Source organism: Gobius niger (genome assembly GCF_951799975.1).
Source record: "Gobius niger genome assembly, chromosome: 1".
NCBI classification, from domain to species: Eukaryota; Metazoa; Chordata; class Actinopteri; order Gobiiformes; family Gobiidae; genus Gobius; species Gobius niger.
The window spans coordinates 6,038,924-6,053,653 of record NC_136852.1 but is presented as its reverse complement, the minus strand read 5'-3'; the positions used below and the strand labels follow the sequence as shown (position 1 = coordinate 6,053,653).

At 42.5% G+C, this 14,730-nt stretch overlaps 1 protein-coding gene across 1 annotated transcript in view; it reads right to left on the bottom strand.

Moving 5' to 3' along the window:
• LOC306976038 (glutamate receptor ionotropic, kainate 1) overlaps positions 1–14,730 on the bottom strand; it is a 50,930-nt gene that overhangs the window by 13,792 nt on the left and 22,408 nt on the right. Inside the window, exons 3-7 of the mRNA XM_079573884.1 lie at positions 14,237–14,494; positions 13,972–14,153; positions 10,064–10,117; positions 6,021–6,194; positions 4,978–5,121 (exon numbers count right to left, since the gene is read on the bottom strand). Coding sequence (XP_079430010.1) covers positions 4,978–5,121; positions 6,021–6,194; positions 10,064–10,117; positions 13,972–14,153; positions 14,237–14,494 — 812 coding nt within the window. The remainder of the gene's footprint in view (positions 1–4,977; positions 5,122–6,020; positions 6,195–10,063; positions 10,118–13,971; positions 14,154–14,236; positions 14,495–14,730) is intronic.

The following is a 14,730-nucleotide window of genomic DNA, read 5'->3' as shown; positions in this document are numbered from 1 at the left end:
GTGGCTAATGAAGAAGCATAATTAAGAAAGCCTTTCTCAGGGCAAAATCGAGACGGCGTCTGTGCCGCCTTTTTAACCAGTTTCTTTAAAAGTGCCAGCCCACTTTGTGCGTGCGGTTTTAAAGAAACTTTGTGCACATCCAGTCTCCTGGCGTATAATGCAGAGCAGTGCATAAGGCCATTGGTTTAAGGACATGACTCATGACTGTTTGGCCTGAGGAAAGTTCAGTCAAAAAGCGTCGGCTTTTCAATCCATTAAGCCATGAAAGATCAAAGATTTTTAACATTGTTTTAATGTTTGGTGCAGCCCTGTGAGGCAACTCCTGCTGTGATATTGGAACTATTGATTGATTGAATTGAATTGATTACTGTTTTAAAGTAACATTCCTAACACTGGTCATACTGTATCTTTTCTTGAATACTAGCTGAGACCCGGCCTTTGGCCGGGCTTCGCTAGTCTCCACATTAGATATTCTGAGATTATGAGTGATTCCAAAGAAATGTCCAACCCGTCACACAGGTCAGCTGTAGACCAGTGGTTCCCAACCCATTCCAAAAACTATGGCCACTAAAAATGTGTAAAAGAATGAAGGCAAAAAACAATTTCAAACAAACTGCAATAGGAGTGTTTGATGCACCCGTGCTCCTTTCTTATAAACTACGACAATATTTTCGCTAAACTCGGGGAACAGGATTCAAGAGACAGTGGAATAATTATGGATAAATATTAGGGGTTCAGCTTTAACGGTTTGGTTCACGGTGCAGGACCCGTGGTTTGGTGCATCACGGTAGTGTACAATAAAAAAAAGTAATAAGTTGGTTTTGAACTGAAATAGCCTAATGATCGTTGTGAGACAGTATTTATAACCTTACAATAAAATTGGCAATGCTTTCAAAGCTGCTTTAGAATAAAATGTACCTCTGGGCTCACAATACGTGAAAGCAAAATAGAAAACAAATGGTACAGCATCAAAGTAAAAAAACTACGCAGTGCAGGCCATGCGCTCGTTAAGTTGTAGTTTCATTTTCGCTTTGACTCACACGGAGGATAAATCAGTCGGAGCAGCGCGTTTGATTAGAGGCTCGTGTTAGAGCAGGTATTGGGCACGCACACGCACGAACACACACACACGCCCACACACGCACACATCGCCCTGTTTGGATGCGTGCGCACACACACATACACACACGCACGAACACACACACACGCGCGCACACACACATCGCCCTGTTTGGATGCGCGCACACGCAGGGCAGTCAGATCTCGTGCACTCGCGTTTTTGTGACAGCGGGTTGTCCTCGGACAGCAGTACCACCAACCACGCACACACTCAGTACTGTCGCCAGGCTTCCTGGTGTTCCCAAACGGTCTCCCATCCCAGTTCTAACCAGGCACTTCCCTGCTTAGCTTCAAAGTCGGTATGGGAAATAAACATGGCGGCGCCCAGGCGGCGGCCATTGAGATAGCGTTTTCTATAATAGATGTGTACAGAGAAAGATGCATGTCGGACGCTGAGGTTAATGCCGTGATCATCCCCTCTTTGATTAGACGCCTTCGCCTCATGTCGTATGTGAGACCTACTCCAGTCCAGATTGTGCGTCTCATTAAGTCTCTTCAAATCCACACAATCTACAGTGCGTCGTGTCACATTCTGGTCCGCTCCGGTCGCGCTGATGAGACGCTGATCACGGGGATCTGAGGGATTTTCACTGCGAGGACAAAACCCACTTCAGAGGCGTTCAGGGATTCTGTGGGTCGAAGGGTTGTGGTGGAATAAAAAAAACAATTGATCTGTACATTCAACCAGGAGGAGTCATTTCCCACTTCTTACAACGATGTTTCATCAAATCAAGACGCAGCTCACAGGGCATATTTAAACAAGTTTGGAAAAGGAAGAGCTTCCTTTTCAGTAAAATGCCAAAGTGGAACTCAGGGATAAAGTTTGTAGTATGTCCTGTGAGAGATAGAAAATGCTTGAATGAATGAATGAATGAAGTACATGAGGCAGCGCAATGTTAAAAGCGCCTCATTTCCTCCAGTGTTGTTAATTTCTGGAGAGTTTAGCGGTGCTAGGCTAGTGCTAGGCTAGTGCTAGGCTAGTGCTAGGCTAGTGCATGTCTATGGTAACTAGTAGCCTGCATTAAAAACCTCTTCAAAATCATGGGGTCGTCCTCCAAACGTTGCCATATCTGATTTGTAGAAAGCTCCTTTAGTGATGACACTGGCAACATATTCAGTGTAAATTGTCAAAGATATTTTGAAATGAAGAAATAAGTAATAAAATTCCCAACTGTCCATCACAAACGTCCAAAGTCTCCAAAGTTCGTGAAACTTTAATTGCATCAAGGCCTGATTTTAACCCTACCCCACTTTGAAATCCCCTAGATATCACAAATTTAAAAAGATATGCAGTTTCATTCATCTGTGACTCTCTATGTGACCACAGCACTACTGTGGATAGAACCACAAAGCTCCATCTGAAGCCTGTCCCGTAAAAGTGTTTTTTGGGGTCCCACAGCCGAACGGGGCCAAGTTCTTGACCCAAGGTACAGTATACTCTACTGAATAATACTAATTTGGAAAAGGGAGCAAAAATGTGCCTGGGGAGGGGGTCTGGCTCCCGGACTACTAGTTACCATAGACATGCACTAGCCTAGCACTAGCCTAGCACCACTTAACTCTTCAAATATAAGGACAGCATGAATTAAAAATCTCCAGAAATCAACAACACTTTGGATGACAAGGAAATGAGGCTCTATGTCAAAAATCCTGAAACATCCCTTTAATGTAAAGACGAGGAGAGAAAAGGGGAAGAAGCATAAGCGCATGTCGCAGTCAGCAGCTCATCTCACTCAGTCGACCCTGTCTTTGTAAGCCGAGATTTAATCATTCCTGAATGAAAGGGACTGGTGTGTCTCATCCTTCTCTCGCCTAACTACATAACCATCTCTCTCCCTCCCACTCAGAGCAGACGGGGCAGGAGTAAAGGTAATGTGAACTCAGGCACAGAGAGACATGTGTGAACAGAGATAAAAGCATTCTCTGGATCACAAGCTGCAAAACGCTGCTTGTTTTCAGAAAATCCGCCGCCTCATATGTGAGAGAACTCCAGACTTGTTCCTTCAGCATTGAATTTGAATCATACTGGGCTTTTACGCAGAGAAACACACCCAAAAAAAACACCTTTCACTCATCGCTTCCCATAAACAGCCAGGTAATTGTAGAATGAAAGCAGTTTGTCAGACATGCGCCGGGTTTTATTTATCTATGGACTGAATGACAAACGTTATTGCAGCAGATGCCAGATATAAATTTGATCTGGGTCTCCAGAGCGGCGTCTCGATCATATTTACAATGTCACCTCACCATCTCTGGAAGATACAAATGTGCACAAACACACGACTTCTCAAACGGAGCTGTCTGTCGAGATGAAGGTGCACCTTTATCAAGTCAAATTGTTTACGTATAGCTCAATATCAGAACAGGAGAAGCCTCACATGATGCTTGAATATGACTGATTTGACAAAGAGGAAACGCTTGGAAACCAGATGTTCAACAGTGAAACAGACAAAGAAACATAAAGCCAACATGAGCGGCACTCAGCAGTGACATGGATAGTTTCCCTAAGACCCTCCTTCATGCCAAAGAACAACTAAAAACTTAGCAGAAGAAAAGAGAAACCTCAAAGGAGCGATCTGTGTCTCACAAACAAGTTATAGATAGACCCAGAGCTGGTGGGAGTCCCTCCACAGAGCTTCAAATCCGACAGAGACCATAAATGTCAAACTACTGCTCCCCCTGAAAACATCTTGAATTGAACAGAAAAAAGTCAAATCTAAAATCTGATTGCAATTGACTCTGTGCACAAAAATCACAACAACGCCTCCCAAGAAGTGACTTCCTGTTTCGATCCAGCACGCCAAAATAAAGCACCATCTTATTCATTAGTTCAACTTTCTTTCTGCCGAACTATTAACAGACAAAACACTTATAATGTGTGTATTTAATTATACTCTAGAAATGTTGCAAGTACCTGCTGAACTAATCAATGAGACGAGCTGTGTGCTTTTATTTTGGCGTGCTGGATCGAAACAGGAAGTCACATCTAGGGGGGCAGTGTTGTGATTTGAAGTTATGCACAGAGTCAATTAAACTCTTATTCGTACAAGAGTTTTCTATTACGGCAAGGCACTGCAGATGAAGAGGGAAAAATATAATACATTTAGAGATATCAAATTGAAACTTTTGCCGAACATGACTGATATGAGAAAAATAAAGTTTTGCAAGTCTGCCATTTTAACATAAAAATGGCCGACATTGCCTATATTTTCAGCGACGCAATCTAAAAAATGGATAGAGCCAGGTTTGAATGTAGTATTTTAGTATTTTATCTTGTGACATATTAGTAATAAAGATTTTTTTTTCATCCCAGACAGGAAAAAGACCATATTTGGATTGTAGCGCAGGACACATATGAAATCTGTCGATATTTATGAATGAATAAGCGTGGGGAGCCGGCTTTTGCTTTTTTTTTTTTTTTACTTCTGCTATATTTCCAGTTCCCTCACAGGCAAAACATCACAAAATAAGCATCACACAAGATAAGCTTTGTCTTTTTTACACACTGACATGAAAACTAAGACGTTTTGGGAGAAAACTCTCAAAAAAATCATTGACCACGTGAAAAATCTATATTTTCACCTGCCATGTCTCAGTTTGTCATATGATTCAACTGGTGTTTAAGCCGATATATATTGCAGATTAGAAGCATTTTGTTTATGATAACAGGACCACAAGAAGAAAGGAGATGCTGTAGTTTGAAGGGGACAATGCATCACTGAAATAATTTCAACCTGTTTGACGATTTAATTTGTGATTTTTCATTTATTGCAATAATCTTTCAACCAAACTCGTCATTAGGAATAATAATAGACCATGGGGAAGTGCAGGATGTGGTTTGTCGGAGGCTGAACTCACGTCTTTGAGCATGTTCATGAAGCGGCCTCCGAAGCGCCAGGGCTTGTGTCGGTGGCACTGGAGCGAGCTGACCGTGATCTGCGAGGCGCGCTGCGACGCCGTGGCCACCATGTAGACGGCGTCGTACATCAGAGCCGCCTCGGTCTGGAGGGCAGGGGGCAGAGGGAGGCACGGGTCAGGAGGAGGCATGGTGAATATCCGGCATTCTTTACAACAGGGGAGCCCAAATACGAGCCTCAAAACAATCTTTAGGGCCCTAAGGCTTCTTTTTGCTGAGTTGGCACACAATCTCAGAGATGGTACTTTTTACTTTGTTGTACAAACTTAGCACGTTTTATTATGAGACAGAGCTGACATTACGTTTCCAAGCATAAATTAAAGGGGCTAGATGCAAGTTCGCCATTTTATACTCACTACTGCCACTCCTCATACGTGTAACTGCAGCTTCTATATTAAGCTCGTGCATGACGGCACTTCAGACCCGAAATAACACCTTTTTTAGTGACAGTGCAGGATTTTAGAGGCAGTTGTGGTGAACAGGTCTGAGCTCATTCTACACATTAGGACATGGCTGGAACATGTAGGGGGAGGAAAATACTTAATTTTAACTTTTTTAAACTCCCTATAGTCCCTTTAAATAAAGGTTGATTAAAAAAATGCCATGGAAAAAAATTACGACACCGCAGCAACCACACGGCAACTAAAGTGTGACTAAATTTCAAAGGAGCTACAAAGCAGCTCTCCAAAGTTATGTCATGTGACTGACACAAAAATGCAACAATAAAGCCACAAAAAAGTGACAAAAATGCAACGGAAATGTGACAAAATAAGCTACAATAAATTATGGAGAAAAAGTTACAACAACCTGGCAACCACAAAGCTCTGTTTACATCAGTTTTGTGGGTCTTAGCTTTCAAATTAGGCGTAACACTGGCTTGAAGACTTTTGTCCAGAAGCTTTCAGATTTGGGTAACGCTGAACTGAAGAAACTGCGCTCGGTTAAGGGGTAAGAGGTGAATCAGTTTTATGCTAAAGGTTCTCACCGTCATCATGCCCTCCATCAGGCCGGTCTCCACCTTGGACGGCGACTGCAGCCGCTCCATGCCCCAGCGCTCCACCACAGACGCCACCGGAGGGTTGTCGATGTTGAGCAGCCGGAAGCCCGTCATGTTCACCCCGCTGTACCGGTACGGCTCCAGGTCCAGGGCGAACAGGTCCTGACGGAGACGAGGTAAGTTTATGAGTTAGCATTTAGCTCAGAGGCCACTTTTATACGCTTGTTCTGATTTAAAGTAAAATCTCAAAAGGTCTGTACATTCATTAATGTTTCTGCTCTGACATCACCTAAATGTGGTCGATGGTTGATGCAGTGTAAAACATCTGGATCGTTCATGATTGAGATGTTTGATGGCTAAATGCTAACAGCTATAGAGTTCAGGATCATGGGATTTGCAGGAATAATAAACTAATGGAGATTTTAAAAGGTATAATACTGAAGTTATTCATCACATCAAAACACTTGGACACCACAGTGTGCTAGATGTATTTACCAGTAGTAACTCAGCAGCTAACGTAGTTCTTACACAGCTTTTTTCTCCACTTATTATACTATTTTTGGCTATCGTTAGCATATTGAGAATGTTTGCTAGCACCACCAAACATGTCGGATCTCCATGGTAGCAGTGACAGGTTTATACAGGCAGATGCAATGGCAAAGTAATGCCATTTTTAACGCCCAATTACTATATTTAAATGCCACAAACACAGGAAAAAATAAGATTTGCAAATAAAGGAAAGATCGTTGGACAAAACAGGAAACTTTTCAGCCAAAATTTCAGCCAAAACTGCAGCTGAACATGTAAACTATGATTTTCATATTTTTAATGAACTTGTACAGTCAAAATTGTTCAGCAATGTCATAATTTTCCAATAATTTATAATTGAATGCCTTTTTTAATGCCTTTGAATAAATTTTTATGACATTTAAGGCCTTACCAAGACCATCCCAAACTCTAAAGGCTGATCGTCTTGCTAACGCTGCTTCTGCTTTTCATTCCTGTGGGGTTACGCACGACTTATAAATGGTCAAGGTTAGAAAAAGGGTTTGGGGTAACGGTCCTCTAGTGCAGTGGTTCCCAAAGTGGGGGTCGGGACCCCTTTAGGGATCGTGAGGCTTTGGGTGGGGGCAGTGCTTGATTTGTAAATTAGTATTTTCAGGAACACTTTTGGTCTGATGTGATGGATTGGGGGAACAGGCCAAAACATTTGCCGGAACACTCTCATTAGACACCATTATATCAGATACATTTTTTGCCGGATCCTCCTAAATATTTCCCGGATCCTTTACCCTGAAAAAAATTGAATTGGGGGAATGCGCTTGGGGGATCAAATCAAGCACTGGGTGGGGGTCCCCAGAGGATTTCAAGATGAAACACAACATATCATTTGTGAAATCCTTTCAAATATCCCAAATAAACCGTTTAACACAGGGGTGTCAAACTCATTTTCGGTCGCGGGACGGAATTCAGCTCCCACGGCGGGTCGCGTTCTTTAAAAATGTATAACTCCGCACAGGAATGGGCTCGAGAATTACTTTATTATACATACTCTAATTGGCTGAGAACGTGCTCAAAGAAGTCTTACAAAGCAGCACTGTATGGAGAGTTAAATTGAAATAAAACCTCAATTCATCCAAAAAATGACTTAAGCAATTAGTCTGACGACGCATTACCTTTAAAACAGGACAGTAATAATTGCGCTAAAAGTTCCTCCAGACATTTTCAGAGGAAAGAGTGGGATTTTAAAAAACCACAATGCAATTTCACTCCTTGCGTCATGCCGGACCATGAGATCTGAATATTCTTACATCACTCTTTATTGCGAACAAATGAGATTTTGGGATATGACCTACTGACCAGGATAAAGACTCTGTTGATTAAAAAGCGGAGCACAGTGGAGTCGTGCCAGATATTACAAAACACACCGGCCAGAATCACTTTTGTAGGTTCATAACGAGGACAATCTGACTATGGGAAAGTATACAGCGAGTTAGAGAGATTTCAAATTCTTGTGTTTTGGCTGACAAAAATCAAGGAACGTTTAGCTGATTAAAGCTAAAATAAATGTTGTGCTGCATCATAAAACGTCTCCCACACGGACACGGCACTGAATCAGGCTCTTTCAAACTGCAAAACTGAAACTCCAGATGTTACTACACAAAATAACATCTGGAAGTTATCTTAGTTTAGTCATCTTTGTTTTAGTCTAATTTCATGAAGCAAAACTGTTACTTTGAATAAAATGATGATAATGAAATAATATTAGTTGATGAAATTAACACTGGTTCAGGTTTGAGATATTTTATTCTTTATGTTTCGAGTCAAGTATCCTCCTCTCTTACACACCTGTCGCCTTCTTAGGTTTGCAGAGCTTCTATTTATCATTGATTATTGCAACTTACAATAACAAAATATATATAATCAAGGCACACTGCGCAACATTTTGGATTCTACTGTTTCTAGCAATACAAAACATGCTCCTAAGGACACACAGACACACAGAAGACACAGAACATATGTGGGTAATCAAAGACTGGATTTGGATGAGGACCTCCATCTATCCATCCATCCATCCATCCATCCATTTCTTCCGGGCACTGAGACAGCAGTCTGAGCAGCTGTTCTAAGTGGATCCCGATGCAGCACTTGGCCAGCTCAGAGACATAGTCCCTCAAGCGTCATCCCCGGGGCCTCCTCCCAATGGGACATGCCCAGAACACCTCCCAAGAGATGCACCCAGGAGGCCCTCAGCTGGCTCCTCTCTACATGAAAGAGCAGTGGCTCTACTCAGAGCTCCTACCGGGCGACTGAGCTTCTCACCTTATTTCTAAGGATGCGCCCAGCCTCCCTGCGAAGGAAACTAATTTCAGCCGCCTGTATCGGTGATCTTGTCCTTTCGGTCATTACCCAAATCTCATAAACATAGGTCAGGCGTTCCTAAACTTTTCAGACCATGACCCCCAAAATCACTCAACAAACAACTCGGGGACGACCTTCTGTAAACTGCAATTAACATTTATAATAATTAAAGGTGCCAAACATTGAAAATAGTACTAAGTAACTCTTGCCCCTAGAGGCCATAAGCGCAACTGCAGGTGTCGTAGCAAGTTGCAATTTTTTTTCAACTGATTAATTGTCTGTGAGAATAAATATTACGCTGACAGGAAAGGCAAAGGGACAGAGGGATATTGTACATCCAATTACACAATGGAGATAATTTTTTTCAGTCAAACTTGGCTGTCAATACTGTTTAAAGTGGTGCTAGCCCGCAGTTAGCTTTGCCCGTTAGCCTGCTAGCTTCTTCTTCGTGATTCCATTAGTGTGTATTGGTGACTCCGGTCCGGTGGCAGTCAAGTTGCAATTGTGTTTTTCTGGCCAGAGACACCAGGGGGAGATGAAAGACCCTCCAATCATCCCATAAAAACTTGTATTACCCCAGAGGGACTAGGAATAGGATTTATTAAGGTAAACAAGTTACTTAGTACTGCTTTAAGTATGCTAGTTTGGATACGGCATTTTCATGTTTGACTTAATTTCACACAAGTTTCTGTTTTCGATCAAAAATACATCCAATTCAATGTGAGAAATGTAAAAAAAAAATCATATTATAACCCCCCACTTCAGTGTCCCGCAACCCCCACTTTGGGAACCACTGTCTGCAATAGGTGAGGGTGGGAACCTAGATCGATTGGTAAATCAAGCGCTTTGCCCCGATTCAGCTCCTTCTTCACCACAACACTCCGACGCTGCACCGATCTGTCTATCGATCTCACACTCCATCCCTCCCTCACTCGTGAACACTGACTAAATTAAGCGTAAAATAATCAACATCATTATTTTGCCTTAAAAAGCGTTAGTTTGTGAACCACTGATCGACTCCATTAAGCCGTCCCTCTGTTTACTCCAGGATGAGACTTACGGCTTAATCTCAAGTTCATGTAACACACTTTTTCCACGATCTCACATAATATCCTGAGCTACTTGTTGTGTTAAGTACAAAAGCTTTTATACATAAGCTGTTCACTCACCAGCGTCGTGAAGAAGAAGTGGTAATATTCCGTCATCATGCCCATGGACAGGATCTGGACGAGAGATAAGAGCAAAACCAGTTAAAAAGCCATGTCTGTTGTGGCGTAAGAAGTAATGGGTTTATTTGCTGAAACCACAAAGCCGCGTCTTTAGCGTCTTTAGAGTCACACTGACGAATTCTGCTACATGGATTTCCTTTCTGGTTAACGCTATAGTTTTGTCTTGGAACAGGCAACAATAGAGAACAAGTAAAGAATGGATGAAGAGCAAAATTATGTTGAAATTGAACATATTAGTTAGGGCTGAAACGACTAATTGGTTAATCGACGACTAATCGATTATTGAAATAGCCGACAACTATTTTAGTAATCGATGAATCGTTTTCTGGTTCACACAGACTACAATGAAGCAAAAATGACATAAAATATGTAGTATTTTTGATGAAAACCTACTTTGACTTTATATTTAGGGTCTGTAGTGTTTTGTACATTGTAAATTTCATTAATAGAGCCTTCAAAAAACATTTCCCTTTAGTTTACTCCATCAACACATCCTCAAACAGCGCCACTTAAGCTATAATGTGATAAAAATAGTCGCATACGCGAGCATTTTGGTCGCAGTCTAGAGCCCTGATACATGATTTGTACAACGAAATATGTCCTCTGCTTTTAACCCATCCCTCGTACGGAGCAGTGCTGCACCCGGGGACCCATCTCCAGATGTGGAGCTAGGCTGATGGTCAGAAACACCTGGCTGGAGGATTCACCTATTGCATGTGTTTTTAGTGGTAGGGGAAACCTACACAGACACGGGGAGAACATGCAAACTCCACACAGAAAGGGAATCGAACCCGGGACCTTCTACCTGCAATCTACTAAACATCAGGTTTTAGCGGCAAACATTTTCCCTCGTTCTCGGCTTAATGAACGGGCTTCACAGCAAGAAGGTCCCTGACCATCAGCCTGGCTCCACATCTGGACATGGGTCCTTACAGGTCACCCGAGTGGCATCGATGCATGGGTCAAATGCAGAGGGCAAATTTCCCTACAGGGACAATAAAGTATAGTGACCCATTGGCTGTATAAGTGGTCAGCATGGCGCCTTTACTTTAGATCACGGTGGTCTCTACAACACTCTAGGATAATTTTTTTGTAGGTTGTGTGGTGAGAGGAAGACCACTGTAATGGAAAGCAAAGGTGCCATGGTAACCACTCATGCAGCATATCAACACATATCAACTTTCTTTCTACATAAAAAGTTGCATAATGCACCTTTAACCTTAGATATGGCCAGGCCTTCAGCGCCCCAAAACCGCCCTAGACCTGGTCACAATTTCCAAATAATTTACTAGTTTTTAGAGCTGCCTTCACATGGACCTGTCGCCTTCTCCCTCTGTCACTCAGGGTTATACGAAAATGCAAGGAAAGGTGGACGTGTTGCCCACAATCCCTTAAAAACATTATTATCGCTGCTGTAAAACTTCATCAATATGTATGTGTATATGTGGAAACAATGCTTTGCAAACACCATGTATCTTGTGCAACACACAATACGGTTCTCCTTCATCTTCAGAGGTCAGGAATCTCTTCACTCACAGAATTACACAGGAAAGGAAGCCAATTTTGAAAACTGAAATTGAGAAAGTAAAATTGCCATATCAGTCGGGGCAGTGAGCATCAACATCAGAAACATGTGAGGAGGGCTGTAAAAAACCCCATTGTGATACAAGAAGCGCTAAAGAAAAAGTAGTTTGCCAGTGGTTCTTAAATTGTAAAGGCTTTGTTGTTGTCCTTTAAAAACTTTTCCTCCTCCTCTGTCAGAGAATGGTGCAGATAATACGCCACATTCACCGTGATTCCCCGGGGAAATGGCTCCAGCTGAGAACCAACTTTTCACACCAAGAATCTTCTCTCTGAAGGTGTGATCGCAGCGGCCGCATGAAAATTGATAGAATATAGTCAAAAAATACCACATGGCACGTCGGGGGCGGGAGATATGATGAAATTTAACTGAATGCTTTTACCCACCCACTCCTTCGATTAAAGGGTTCATACAGGGTGCAGGAAGTCAAATTTGCTTTAAAATGCAATTTCGATACAATAATTTGAATGCCACAGATGCATAAAAGGACATGTTACAATGTTCTCTCATCAGAATCATACCTGGGGCTGTTTTATAGGCCAAAGTTGATTGGTTACTGGATTGCTTCACCAGTCCATAATCAACTCTCGCCATGGCTTCTCTACAGCCACGCGAGCCACAACGACTTCCTGTTCAGCAATCAGGAAGTGAAGCTACTGGATATTTTGTTTTTGATCCATTTTGCATTTTCTAACCAACAAAGTAGTAGACAGTGAAAAAGATGTTTTTGGAATCATTAACAAAAACCTACAAAAAGCAAAATAACTCTTAAAAGTTTGCAAAACTTTCACAACGGGCAACTTTTAGGCATAATGTCCAGACATTTTAAGCAAAATCTGCATCTAAATGTATTCTGGACATTATGTTTTGTATTTTTGAACAATCAGGAGTTAAAAGAAGTTGTCAGTGGGAAATGTCACTATTTCACAGTAGGTGGGGTGGACAGGGGTTGACTCCCATTAGGGCTGAAGAATATATTGTTGTTGTGTCGATATCGAGATGTAAACATTCAAGATATTATCGAAAAAGCAAGATCTAAACGATATAGATTCTCATCAATAAAACTGCACTCTTTTGTGTTATGATGTTTTTATTTTTCTGAAAAATGCTTGGTTTTCACTGAACCCATGTAGTTATATTAATATTGATTGAGGAGAATTGGCCAGACGCAATGCTGCAGCGCCTGTCAGGTCAATCCCAGGGAAACACCCAAACAAACAGGAAGCACAGGATGGCACATGCGGCACAAAGAGGAGAGGACCTGATGTTAAGTTGTGGCCTTTTGAGATTCTGGACACACATGAGCTCGTTGTCTCGTTGTCTGCTTCTGACATTCTTCAAAACGTACAGATGTTTGTGTGTTGTTGTGAGGGGATGTTGTACTGAGACGATAGAAGTGTGGAGTTTGTTTTTGCTGATGAGTTGGCTGGAGTTTTCAGTTTGGCCGCAGCATCTGTTTATGTGCTAGTCCAGGAAAGACCACATTTATTGTTTCTTTCTTTTAAAGCAGAACTAAGTAGCACTTGCCCCTAGAGGCCATAAACGCAACTGCAGGTGTCGTAGCAAGTTACGATTTTTTAACTTATTTATTGGCTTGGAGAGTAAATACTACGCTGACAGGAAAGACAAAGGGAGAGAGGGATATTGTACATCCAATTACACAATGGAAATATTTTTTTCACTCAAACTTGGCTGTAAATACTGTTTAAAGTGGTGCTAGCCCGCAGCTAGCTTTGCCCGTTAGCATGTTAGCTTCTTCTTCGTGATTCCATTAGTGTGTATTGATGGCTCTGGTCCGGTGGCAGTCAAGTTGCAAACATTGGATTCTGGCCAGAGACACCAGGGGGAGATGAAAGACCCTCCAATCATCCCATAAACACTTGTATTACCCCCACAGGGACTACGAAAAGGATTGGTAAACACGTTACTTAGTACTGCTTTAAACTTAAAAATGGAATCGAAAATCGAGATCGATCAATATGGGGAAAATTATTTTAAAATCGCCCTGCCCCACTGGAATATTTTTCCAGCAAAAGCTTAATATCATGGGCGATATTACAGCGCTGCTCTAGCACACACCTAAGCCGACCCACTTTTTTTCCTAAGCCACACCCTCAGGCTCGAGGCGAAAGCTCTGGCGCACAGTTGTGTGTTTGCAAGATCGCAGCCTCGCCTCGCCCAATGCTGTCCTTGTGTCAGCCGGAATATCGGGCCCTATGACCTTTAATGCTTTCATTGCCCTGCAGAAACCCTGAGAGACGCTGACCTGCTTGAGCACGTCCGCGGAGGTCTGGTAGGAGCAGTCGAAGATGACGTAGAACTCCTTTCCCTTCTTCATCTCTTTGAGCAGCGGCCGCGCGTCTTTACTTCCCGTCGGCAGCTGGCGGATTTTGATCTTGATGCTGTACCTCGAAGGCGCTTTGATCAGCTCCTGCAAACGGATCAGTCCTGCAGGAGAAGAAACAAAAGGTCCATCAATGTGACTAAGTGATAAGTACTACATGATATCGTATTGGAACAGCGTGGCTCACCCGTGGCGTCCTCGTAGACCACGGTCACGGCCTTCCACTTGTAGAACTGCACGATGTCCAGCACGGCGCGGCTGATGGACGCGTACTCGGGGAACAGGTTGATGTAGAAGCTGTCCTTGTTGTCCACAGACGGGTGTTTCCAGCGCGTCTGGATGTGCGGCACCTCCAGGGCGTTGCAGATGGACTGGACCGCGCTCACCGAGGAGCTGTGGGACGGGCCGAAGACGGCGCCGACGCCCAACGCCAACTGGTCACAGGCTGAGGAGACGAGAGGTCGGGGTTAACATGACAACAAGCACTTATTTAGTTTTAGTCAAGAGTTAGTCAAACAGTTCTTTTAAATTGTTTGTCTAATTTTAAGTCAACAGAAATTCTATGTAAATTAAATCTAAAATGGTGGTAGTCGACTGTACGTTCATATTATTGTATTTAAGCATATTTAATAATATAATTCAAAGATATCTGGAGATGATAGTCATTGTTTTAGTCATCAG